General features: G+C 65.3%; 2 protein-coding genes across 2 annotated transcripts in view; both read right to left on the reverse strand.

Moving 5' to 3' along the window:
• Positions 1-983, reverse strand: part of LOC142409941 (dispanin subfamily A member 2b-like) — a 52,450-nt gene extending 51,467 nt beyond the window's left edge. The window contains exon 1 of the mRNA XM_075501715.1: positions 980-983. The gene's annotated coding sequence lies outside the window, so the exon portion shown is untranslated. The remainder of the gene's footprint in view (positions 1-979) is intronic.
• Positions 984-1,803: 820 nt separating this feature from the next.
• On the reverse strand, positions 1,804-4,876 carry SIGIRR (single Ig and TIR domain containing). Its single transcript, XM_075501385.1, is given in 10 exon segments — positions 1,804-2,006; positions 2,150-2,330; positions 2,878-3,028; positions 3,108-3,210; positions 3,288-3,431; positions 3,539-3,679; positions 3,875-4,005; positions 4,102-4,288; positions 4,589-4,613; positions 4,616-4,876. Coding segments are annotated over 10 exon segments (1,527 nt in total).
• Between the last annotated feature and the right edge of the window lie 6,432 nt (positions 4,877-11,308).

Raw genomic sequence — 11,308 nt, forward strand, 5'->3', positions numbered from 1 at the left:
CGGGGGACGCCTGTCCTCCCTCCCGCCGCGGCCTTAAACCCAGCGACTGCTTGTGGCTCTGCTGCGGGGCCCTGCTGGGACCCCAGCTGGTTGGGGACGGCCCTATGGCACCCGAGGGTCCTCAGCCGCTGGGGCCCTGCCCGCTCCCGGGGAGCCGGCTGCAAAGCTCAGCTCGTCTCGTGGCTCAGTGGAGGGGCAGGAGCTGCCGGGCTTTGGGGGGGCTCCTGCAAAGCGACGCTGGTGGGGAGAGGGGCTTCTGGGGCTCCCGTCCCAGCTCTCCGCATCGCAGCGCGCCAGGGGCCGGGAGGGTGCCGGTGCTGCCGCGCTGGTGCGGGGCGCGCCGTGGGTTGCACGTGCTCTGCCCTGGCTGGGTGGGGACGGGGCTTCGCGTAGCTCGGGGGGGTTGTGGGAGGTCTGAGGTGGCTTCCCAAATTTTTATGGGGTTGGCACTGTGGCCGTAAGGAGCTGGGAAGCGGCATCGGCGACGCGGTGCCGAGTCCCCGCTTTGCCGGGGATCTGGGGGGTTGCGATTGAGGCTGGCCGTGCCCTCGCTGCGAGAAGCTGGGGCACCTCCGAGCCACCCCATCCCCATCCGTACGCCCCACAGGGACCGTCCCTGTGCAGGCAGAGCCACCGCTGCTGCTCCGTGCCGGCTGCTCTGCTCAGGGGTGGGCCTGGCCGGTGCTGCGTAAGCAGGATTCGGGCAGGGCCAGCCGGCTTGTGTTTGCTGGGTGCCCTCTCCCGTGGGGTGGGGAGACGCCCCCGGTGCCCGGCACAGCTGGCGCAGGTGGGGCAGCGGGTCCAAAGCTCTCCCTGCTGCGGCAGCGGCCGGGCCGGGGCGCGTGGGTGGGCTGCAGGGTGGCTTCGGTCTGCCGGCGGGTTTGGGGCTGGGGGGGGAGACCCCGTGCTTGGGGGGCATTGCGTGCCCCATTCGGGAAATGAGGTAGAGTAGGTACAGGGGGTGGGAGGGCAGGGGAGACCGGGCGGCGCGGCCAGGAGGGTCCGCATCCAGGGCTGGTGTGGCCCCCCCGGCGTGCCGGGACCCGGCGCAGTCCAGGCTGGGGTGTCGCGGTGCGTTTGTCTCCCCAGCTTTCTGTGCACAAACTCCCCGAGCCCCAAAATAAAAGCCTTGAACGACGCCCGCTTGCCCTGGCGCTCGGCCCGCTGTGGGAGGGGAGGAGAGCGGCCCGCGGACGCCGGCGTGCGGGAGAGCTCTCCCGGTGCTGCCGCCCCGCTCGCTGCGTCCGGGCGTCGCTCTGAGTCGGGGTGGCGGGGACGCCGGGGTGGGATGCAGCGCAGGGATGGGACGCGGCCCAGCGCTGCCTGCCCCGCTGCCCACGGCGGGGAGAGACCCGCCGGTGGCACCTGCGTCCCCGCAGATGGACGAGACGGCAGCGTTTTATCGGAGCAGCGGCATTTTATTGCCACGGGGGTTTCTGCGGGAGAGAGGGTGCTGCGGCCGCTCCTGTCGGGCATTTCCCAGCCACTGGGGCTGCGGCAAGTCGCTCTCGGAGAGCATCATCCATCCCGACGCTCGTCCGTCGTGCAGGAAAAACGTCCCTGCCGCCCACGGCGAGGGAGGGGGGCCCAGCACCCAAGGGTGCCCAGGCACTACGGGCAGGGGTGTCCCTTGGTGGTGGTTTTCCACCACAGAGCGTGCTGCCGGAAGGCGCCAGCTCCTGTCTTTCCCACCGAGACCTTGGCTTTGGTCCCATCATAAAGCCCGGGCTCCGCTGGCCACGATCGGGGTCTGTGCGGCCCCGCGGGAAGGGGGACGCCGCCTCTGCAGCCCCGCGGCCCCGCTCAGATGTCGTCCTCCGTCACCAGGCAGTAGAAGTCCGTGCGGGCACCGTAGTTGCGTGATCCCAGGTCTGAGACGTCGAGCTCTTGTCTCTGGCCGTCCCTCAGCTGTGCGTCCTCCGTCGCGCCGGCGGCCGAAGCCACGGGAGCGCCGAGGCCGCCGATGCGGGGAGGCGGGGGGCTTCTGAAAACGCACCCTCGGAGGCCTGGAAGGAGCGGGGAGATGGGTTTTAGGCGGCGGGGAAGGGGCTAAACCCAGCCCGCCTGCCGTGGGAGGGTACAGCAGAGCCCAAAGGCGCCCTCCAGCGCGCGTCTGTCCCCCCCAAGAGAAGCAGCAGGGGCCGAGGACCTGTGCCAAGGTCCCCATCCGGGTGGAGGTCTCCGCTGCCGTCCAGGTAGCTGCTGTGCAGGATCAGCATGGGGTCCTTGTCCTCCTGCAGCTGGGTCTGCGGGTCCCCCACGGTCCCCTGGAAGGACACCTTGCGGGGCAGGGCCAGGCACAGCTCCTTCCAGAAGTCCGATGAGGGGGTCTGCGTGGGGCAGGGGGGAGATGAGCTGCGTAGGGACCACCGTGAAGCCGAGCCTGGCCCCACACGGGGCCGGGGAAGGCTCTGCGGGGCTCGGCTCGCTCTTCCTAGCGCTGGGAGCTCAGCCAAGGCGAGGGCTGTGCTGCCGGCGTGGCAGCGCGCCCGCCCGCCGGTGGAAAAACCAGCCCGACCTGCTGAAACGCTCCCGAGGGCTCCGGCTCCCGGCCTGGCCCTGAAATGGCCACGGCAGCCACGGGCCAAAGCTTCACTCCGGGAGCTGAGGCTTCACGCTGGCGCCTCGGCTGGGGGAGACCCCCGAGCGGCACGGGGCTCCTGATCGCACGAGCCTGGGGAGCGAGCGCCCCGATCTGGGGCTGTTTCTGTTGGTTTTCTTTAAATGGCCTCTGGAAGACGAGTGCCCCAACCTGCTTTTTAGGAGCACCGAAGCACAGGGAGCAGCCCTGAGGCGTCACGGGGAGGCTGACACAAAACGGGGTGCTGGGGATGGAAACGGGGGTGCTGGCAGGACCGGGCCCTGCTCAGCCCTCACCATGGAGCCAGCTCGCCACACCAGCAAGGTCACCGCGCTCCGGTGCTGCTTCAGCAGGCTGATGGCGGGGTGGGTGATCTCCCGGTACTGGCTCTCGAAGACGATGAAGATGGGTTTCTTGGAAAGCTCCAGCAGCCTCCAAAGCCCTTCCCTGCGAGACAGGCGTGTGGCAGGAGGGCAAAGGACCTGCCGCCTCCTCTTCCCCGGCAGCAGGCAGGAGCCGCTCCTACCTGAAGCTGCCGTTGCACCAGTCTTGCTCCAGGTACGCGACAGAGAGGACCACGATAAGACGCCGGCACCGGCTCACGTTCATGATCAGGTCGGCCGACGGCTCTGCGGGCGAAGGGATTTCAAGCCCCCGGGTGCTGGCGTCGCCCCTCTGCCCGACCCCGCGTGGGTCCGGTGCCTACCTGAGTTGGGCAGGATGGTTTGCTCATCCAGGAAGAGCTTGTAGCCGTAGCGGTTCTCCAGCTGCGGCTTCACGATGAAGTGGACAAACTTTCGGTCATCCGGGGAGGTGGTGTGGGAGACGTAGGCGTCGTACAGCTTCCCGTCTGGGGAGAGCGTGGGGAAAGGGGGTGTCACCCTGGGGAGGCCCTGGCCCGGGGGAGGCTTTTCCCAAGGGGGGGCACCACCTCGGTGCCCTTCTCCGGCAGCTCACCGTTGATTTCCAGTTCGCCGTAGCGGTTCCGGTACCAGAGGAGCACGCTCAGCCGGCATCGGACATAGAGCCCAGCCAGAAGCACCAGGAGCGCCAGGACCAGGAGGGCTGCCAGCACTGCGGGCACGTGCCCTGCCGCCTCTGCAAGGACAGGGAAGGGCACGGTGAGCGTGGCCGGCGGCTCCTGGCCCAGGTTTTCTGGGTTTGGCGTAGGTTTGTGCCACGATACGCTGCCCCGGGAGAGGCAGCCGTGAGCCCCGTGGGGCTGCCGTTCCTGCCCTATGCAGGCGCGTCCTCCTTGGAGGCGTCCCTTCTCTGTCCCTGGCGTGTCCCTACCCACTCGCCGCAGGGTGAAGGTGGCCGTGGCGTTGCTGACCCAGCAGGCAAACACCCCGAAGTCGGCATCGTGCGTGAGGTTGAGCCGCAGGACGCTGGCGAGGAGCTGCTCCGAGGCATTTTGGGCAAACCTGGGGGGAGATAGGGCCGCCGTGGGCCGGGCTGCGTGGCCACCCACCCCGACAGACAGACAGACGGATGGGCATACCCCAGGGCGGGCTCCTTACCAGGCGGTGTTCTGGCTGCTCTCGCTGCCCAGCCACTGCCCGTCTTTGGTCCAGGCGGGGACGGGCTCGCAGCGCTCGGCGGCCGCCCAGCGCACGGTGCAGTTCAGCGCTACCCGGCTCCCCAGTGCCAGCTCCAGCGTCTCGTTGGCGGCTGGGACGAGGATTTCGGGGGGCACGCTGCAAAGGTCTGGGGGCACAGCGGGAAGGGGGTTTCGGATGGGAAAGCTGATCCAGCTCCCGGCTGGGCGGGCAACTGTCGTAGCCATGCCGGCTTCCCCGGAAAAACAAGCTCTGCTGCGGGGGTCTGGCGGCGAGAGGCGCTTGCGGCTGTTTTGCAGCAGGCTGAGCCGGTTTTTGGGGCTGGGACGGACCCTCGCCCGCCCTATGAGGCAAAGCCGGAGCAGCGAGCCGGACCCCCTGCCGTGCCCGTGAGCGAGGGGTCCTTCCCAGCTGAAAACGGGTGAAAGTTTCGATTTTTGCAGCCTACCTGCCATGGCATGCTCAGGCGACGTGCGGGGGAGCTGCCGGCATCACCAGCGGGCCACCCGTGACAGGAGGGCCCCCGCGGCACGGCGTCTTCCGGAGGGGGGCAAAGTCCGCCTGCCAGCGCCGCGGGGCAGCCTGGGCCTGGAACAGACCAGAAGCGTCTCCGTGAACGCTGGCTGCTCCGGGCCGGGCTGGCGCGGGGAGCGCCCCGGCCGTCCCCCTCGCTCCCCACAGCGATTCGGGTCCGGGCGGGCGGGCAGGTGCCGCTCTGGGGTAAAGCCAAAGCCATGTCCCGGCCACGGCTTGGTGACCGCTGCGTTGCCTGCCCTCCCTGCACGGCGCCGGCTCACAGCCTGGCTTTCCCAACCGTGAATTTACGGGCAGGCGGTGATTAATGACCGACCGGGGGCTGCAGGATGTTAAAAACGTGGCTTTGGCTCAAACCGGAGGCCAGCGAGGGGAAACGAGCCACGGTCGTAGCTCAACTGCGGGACGTGCAACACCTCCCCGTGAAACCACGGCGAGCTGCCCCCGTGGCTGTGTTTGGGGGTGCTCAGCGGGACCCCCTTCACGCTACCTACACCCCATCTTGGCTGCAGCGCTGCTTCCAGCCCGACGTGCCCGTTGAAACTGCTAATTGAACAGTGGGGCGGTTTATTTATAGAAACACAGGCTTCCTATCTCGTGAGCTCTCGTAGCGTTAGGCTGAGCCAAGCGGGTGCAGCGCTCCCCTCGCGTTAGAGGGCTCGGCGCGTTGCGAGAGGGGAGAGGCACGGCCGCACGACGCGCTGCGCCCGTGGGCAAGCGGGGGGCACGAGGATGCTGCGTGGGGAGCGGGGGGACCGGCCCCCGGCTGGCATCGTGCAATCGGCGGCAGTGCCGCTGCGACGGCCCCACGGGAAGAGGGGCCCAGGAGGACACCCCGCGCCCCGCCGATAAATCGCCGCGGCGCAAAGGGGCACGGGGAACAAAGGGTGGAGCAGAGCCCGGCAGCAGGGTCGGGCTCCTCCGTCCCCAAACACCCGCAGGGCCCCTGGCGCGGGCGGCGTGTCCGCCGGGGCCGACGTGGGAATAACAAGGACGGCACGTTGCCGGTGTTTCTGCGAGGCAGCGTGACCGTAAACACATCGAGCGTGACTGCTGGGGCCAGGAGGGATAAAAATCTCTCTCGGCTGCCTCTTTGCCCCAGAGCTTCATCGCTCGTGGTCGTAAACGGGTTTTGGGTGGCAGCAGGGCTGCTGAGGCCGGGCTGGTCCCTAGAGAAACCGCGTCCCTGCTGCCGGTGTGAAATCGGAAGGGGGGAGGTCTGCAGCGCTGCTCTGCCGTGAACAGCGGCGGAGGCACGTTGCTTCCCTTTGGCACAGCAGCCCTGGCGTCGGGCGGGGGGTGAAACCGTGGGTCAAGGTACGCGGGGACACTTACAACGTGTTCAGCTGGAGCAGCTGGAAAGCGATTTACACCCAGAGGATTAACTGGGTTTCTCTGCGGCCAGGGACGGAAGAGCGAGGGATGGAGATGAGCCAGCCCACCTGGCTTTCGCACGGGGAAGGGGACGGGAGATGCTACCCCAGGGTGGCGTGGGGCTTTCTCTGCCTGGTGGGGATGCTCCGGCTCTGCTTGGTGCTGCCCGGATAGGTCACTCGTAAATCATTTACGAGCTCTGATGGTTGGAAATAAGGAAGCCCCAACAAGGTGCAGACTGGCCGGAGAGCTCAGGGAGGCCCTACACGCCTCCCCGGCCCCGCGGAGAGGCGCAGCCAGCCAGGGCCCCTTTGCTGCGGGGCGTGAAATGGCGACGGATGCCCAAAGGGCAGCTGGTTGTCAGGGCTGCTGCCCGCCAGGGAGGGAGGGAGGAGCACAGGTTAACGGGCAGCAGCACGCTCCTATTTCCTATGTCCTGGGGGGGGACACCCCGGTTTTGTAGCGCTCCGAGCGCGGCAGAGGACCACACGGCTGCCGTGCGGTGGTAGGCGACGGTTGGGCCGCAGCGTCGCCCCGGCGCACGGCCGCGGGGACAGCGAGGCGGGCAGGGCGGCGCGGTGGCAGGGGAGCCGCAGAGCTGCCTGCGGAGGAGAGCAGCAGGGCCGGCGGGGAGAGGGCGAAACCCTGCCGACCCCGGCCAGGACGGCATCGGCGCGGAAAGGGAAGCGGAGGAGAGCTGCATTTACCTTGGGAGCTTCCCCCGGCGCCCCGGCCGCAGGCTTCCTGCCAGTCACCTCCCTTGTGCGCTGCTCAAGCCGACTGGACCTGCCGGATCAGTGCTTGTTTTTTCCCTTTTTTTTTTTTTTTTTTTTAAATAATGTATTTATTTTTCCCCCTCCCCGGTTCAGCCCCTGCCCTTTGCTGGGCTCTCCCGCCGCCCCAATCGCCGGGCGCCAGGCCTGCAGGAGGGGTTGGCCGTCCCTCCCTCCCGCTGCTCCACCTCCATCTCCACCTGAACCTGTGGGGAAAAAAAAAATAAAATAACTCTGGCTTTAGAGAAGAGGAAAAAGAAAAAAAAAAAAAGGAGGAAAAAAGGAGGGGGAAGGCAACCCACCCAGCCTGCTGGCCCAGCAGCCCCGGGAGCCGGGCGCATGCAGGCTGCACAAGGCTCCCAGGGCTGAGGAGGAAACCCCCCAGCTCTCCGCGGCTGGAAAAGCCCACGGAGGTGTCGGGGCAAGAAGAAACCCGCACCCAGCACCCGCCGCCACCGGTAATACCAGCTCCCCGGGCCGCGGCGGCAGCCAGGGGCTTGTCCTGGCGTGTGCCTGGGGGGTTTGGGGGTGTTGGTTTGCTGCAGCGCCGTGGGGAGAGCCCGGGGCTGAATTTTGGGGCCACAGTTTGCTGAGCACTGGCAAACTTGATGCTCTCAGGCTTCATTAAGGTGAGTTACTGATGGAGGGAGGCGGGGGCTGTGCCCGTGCGTGTCTCGGGGTCTCCCGTCTGTTTCCTTCTCCTCCGCGATTTTAAAAGCCTCTTTGCAGGTTGAAACCGGTACCGCGGGGTGGCTCCTCCGGCTGGCGCTGGCCATGGGCAACCGGGCCCAGCCGTGGCCGCTCGCAAACAGCAGGCGATCGCTCGTAATAATTCCCGAGGAGGCGATTAGAGCCCTCGCACGCCCCAGGCACGGGCTGCATCCATAGCGGCGGCAACGCCTGGCGCTGCAACCGGCCTCGGCCGGCAAAAGAGAAACGCCGACCTGACCCGCAGCCGCTGAGCAGCGAAAACATCGGCTAGCACGCGCTTCGGGGCCAAAAAGGGAAGCAAAGGGGCCATTTTCCTCCTGCAAGGCCCCGGCTCGAGCAGGGTTAGGGGCTCGGGGAGGTGTCGGGGCCCTGGCACCTTTGCTGGGTGTCAGTGGCGGCTCTCGCACCTCCCCGCTGAGGCTGCGGTGGGTGAACAGCCGGCCAGGAAGGGCTCCTTCGGCTTTCCACAATCCCCGACTTGGAAAAAAAAAATGGTTCTACCTTCCCCTTGGCAAAAAAAGAAAGAACAGAAATCCCCCCCTGCAGCCGGGGGTGCCGTAGGGCGAGGCGAGGCGCGGGGTTGGGCACAGCACCCTGCGCAGCCGGCCTCCGCCTCCTCGCCCTGCCCGGCCCGGCCCGGCCCGGCCCGGCGTGCCTCCGCCTGGAATGGCTCATGTATCGGTATCGGTATCGGTATCGGTATTGGTATTTGGTTTTAGCGAGCCCCTCCCGCAGCCCCGTCGAAGAGCCCGGGCCCGGGCTCCGCTCTGCTCCCGCCCGCCCCCTCGGGCCGGCGCCCCGCTGTTTCCATGGCAACTGCCCACGGCCGGGCCGGAAGCGGGGGGGCCGCCCGCGCGGTGCACACCGGGTACTGTAGTCCCGCCGCTGCCAGGCTCCCCCCCGCGGCCGCGGCCGCGGCACTACCGCTCCCAGCATGCCCCGCGCGGCGCGAAGATGGCGGCGCTCCCTTCAGCGAGCCGCCGGTCCCTGCTGCCGGTGCCGTGCTGCCGGGCCGCCGCTCCGCCCGCGCCGGGGAGCTGCCGGGCTTCCCCCCGGTCTGGAAACGGGGGGCGCCGGGGGCTGAGCGACGCCGGGTCAGCGCGGCGCCGGGGCCTCCCCCGCCCCTGAGGGAAAAGCTTGGGGGCGAGGGGGACAATCGCTGGCCAAGGGCGCCTGGGCTCGTGTACAGCTGGTGCTCGTCCCGACAGGGCCTCTCGTCCCTGGGTGGAGTGTGCGTGTGTATTTTTCTATATCTATACAAATACACGCACAGGTCACAGGTAGGTCTGTGGGCCCGTTCACATGGAGAAACATCCTCCGCTGCGAATCCTTATTGGTTGGTGTGTAAAATATTGGTGCTGTTGACCTGTTGGGAGGGGAAGGGATAGAGGGAGCCCCGTTGGAGGGCTGGTGCTCTGGGAATGGCCCCGAGGTCCCGTGCCCTCCAGCGAGGCAGCCGTGTGTGCGTTCAGGTAGCAGCTATTTAAGCAGCTCTTTCGGGGAGGGCTTCTGTGTCCGCCACGACACCGCGGTCACTTTGATGCACGGGCTGCGAAAGCCAGCGTAAACCAGTTGGCTTTGTGGGATGCTGAAGGATCCTAAGGAACAAGCCCAGGTCCTGGGGATGGCAAGGGCGTGAGGAGGCTTCGTAGCAAATTGGGAGCTGATAAAACCTTTCTTGTCCATCAGCGTTATTCCTGTGGGTAACGAGGAGTGGAGGCGGTCTTGGTCGCAGTGGCAAAAGGACAAAACAAGCCAGAGGGCTCGTTTCAGTTCCCTGCGAGATAGTGGCTTTCCACGCTCTTGGGAGTGAAGTTTTGAGGCCGGGTTACCTCTGGTGCCTTTCTCTGCAGTACTGACTCGGGCACGTCGCCGCCGGGAGAGTCACCTGCTGTCTGCGGCTGGCCTCAGCCACGGGGCACAGCCCCTGCGGACCCACCACCTCCTGGAAGTGCCCCTGGGGGGACCCTCGGGGGACTGGGACGGCGTTACGGCTTCAGCAGTGAAGCAGCCGTGGCCCTGCCCTGCGCTTCGACGGAGCTGCGTCCTGCCAGGCGGGCAGTGGCTGGGGTTGGCACACGTGGGGAGGGAGGTGGCTGTCCTTCAGCTCTGCATCTGAATCCCCTGTCAAAAGCCTCTTGGGCTGAGGCTGTCGCCTTCAGACCCTGCGCCATGCCGGGGCTTGTGACCCTGTCCTGCCTGCTGCTGCACCCAGCCCGGGGTGAGCGCACGCTGCTGCGGCACGAATGGCTCCCTGCGAGCTAGCGGGTGAATGAAAATTACTGTGTCGTGAGCTCGCTAATGGCCAATTCTTGATGCATTTAACAGCTTGAAGCTAATTAAATTTCAGCTACTTAGAGCTGCCAGGCGACTGTGTTCCAAGGCCATCGATACAATATGAAACCAGGGTTCCTTTTCAAGTCCCAGAAACGAGAATATTGCTACAGGATGAGGTCCCACCTAGTACCAGACCCTTAATCACGATCACTGCTCCTCTCCGAGGAGGCACAGCGGGCGCTGGCTTTTTGCTCTTAAACCAGGGCCGAGGACTCTGTGGCTATCACAGCTGTTACACGTGTGCACACACTCGTTCACGCTGTGGCACCCTTATAGGTCCTGCGTTTCATTCAGTTTATCCCCACAATTCACCTCCAACACAGGGAGGCACCTATTGCCATTTTATAGAGGAGGGGATGAAAGGGTGGAGCTCGAAGTTGAATTTATAAACTGGTTAAAAGTTTCCAGTTCTTACAAAGAAAAAAGGCTCTAAAGCTTAGAAACACTCTAGTGGATTTGCCCTGGTGTTTACAAGGACCATTGAGAAAGCTGGAAACTGAGCTGCGGTCACCCGTCCCGTGCTACTGCCTTCCTCATTAACTGAAATTAGGAAAAATTAAGAGAAAAGCTTTTTCCCCGTACATTTGCAAACCCAGCTCGGCGAGGCTGCATGGGCCTGACGTAACGTGTGCGGGGAGTCTCGCGGGGCATCAAAGGGCCGTCTCTGCACTCGATGCCGGGTGAAGAGTCACATGTTTGAGGGCACGTTATCATTCCCGGGCGGTGACGAACAAAGGCGTTGTCCCTTAAGCACAAATAACCCTGCCTCGAGTCAGTAAACGAATCGCTAAAGGTTAGACCCGCAGAGAGCAACGCCGAGAGGCTGGGAACGCGCACTTATTAGAAAAGTCGCAGTGCTGGCTGTGACACCGGTCCAGCCGTGGGATGTAAGCCCTGCTCTCTGCTGCAGACAAACCCCCCTTCTGTCTGCAGTCGCAGGGAGACGGCGGCGGCTCCAGCCAGCACTGAGGGCTGTAAGGGGAGAGGTGGAGAAATACCAGGCTGGCAGGGCTGGGGTTTAGGCTAGCAGGTCGTGTTCTGGAGCAAGAGATAACCCTTGCTAGCCCTATCGCTCAGGATTTTCTGTGTAGCTCAGTACTTCTGTTACCCCAGCACATTTAACAGGTTGTTTTCCCACTGTGCCCGGCCAAAGTGCCAACTTCTTCTAAGTGTCTCACCAGCCAGCACCCACACTCAGCCCTAGCTACGGGCTACGCACAGACGCTTCGGCTCCAGCCTTTTCTGATTATCCATATTAAAAAGGTTTGGGGGGATGATTTCTTTGGGTGATGTGGATGGCAAAGGAGGGAGGCAGGACTGATACCAGTGTGAATACAGTGACTCAACGGCAGGCGAAGGTCTGGCCGCTTGTGTCCACACGGGTGTTACGTTTATTTACCATTTCGCTCGTGGTAGTTGAGCCAGGCACAACTGTCAGG

Source organism: Mycteria americana, chromosome 5 (assembly GCF_035582795.1).
Source record: "Mycteria americana isolate JAX WOST 10 ecotype Jacksonville Zoo and Gardens chromosome 5, USCA_MyAme_1.0, whole genome shotgun sequence".
NCBI lineage: Eukaryota > Metazoa > Chordata > Aves > Ciconiiformes > Ciconiidae > Mycteria > Mycteria americana.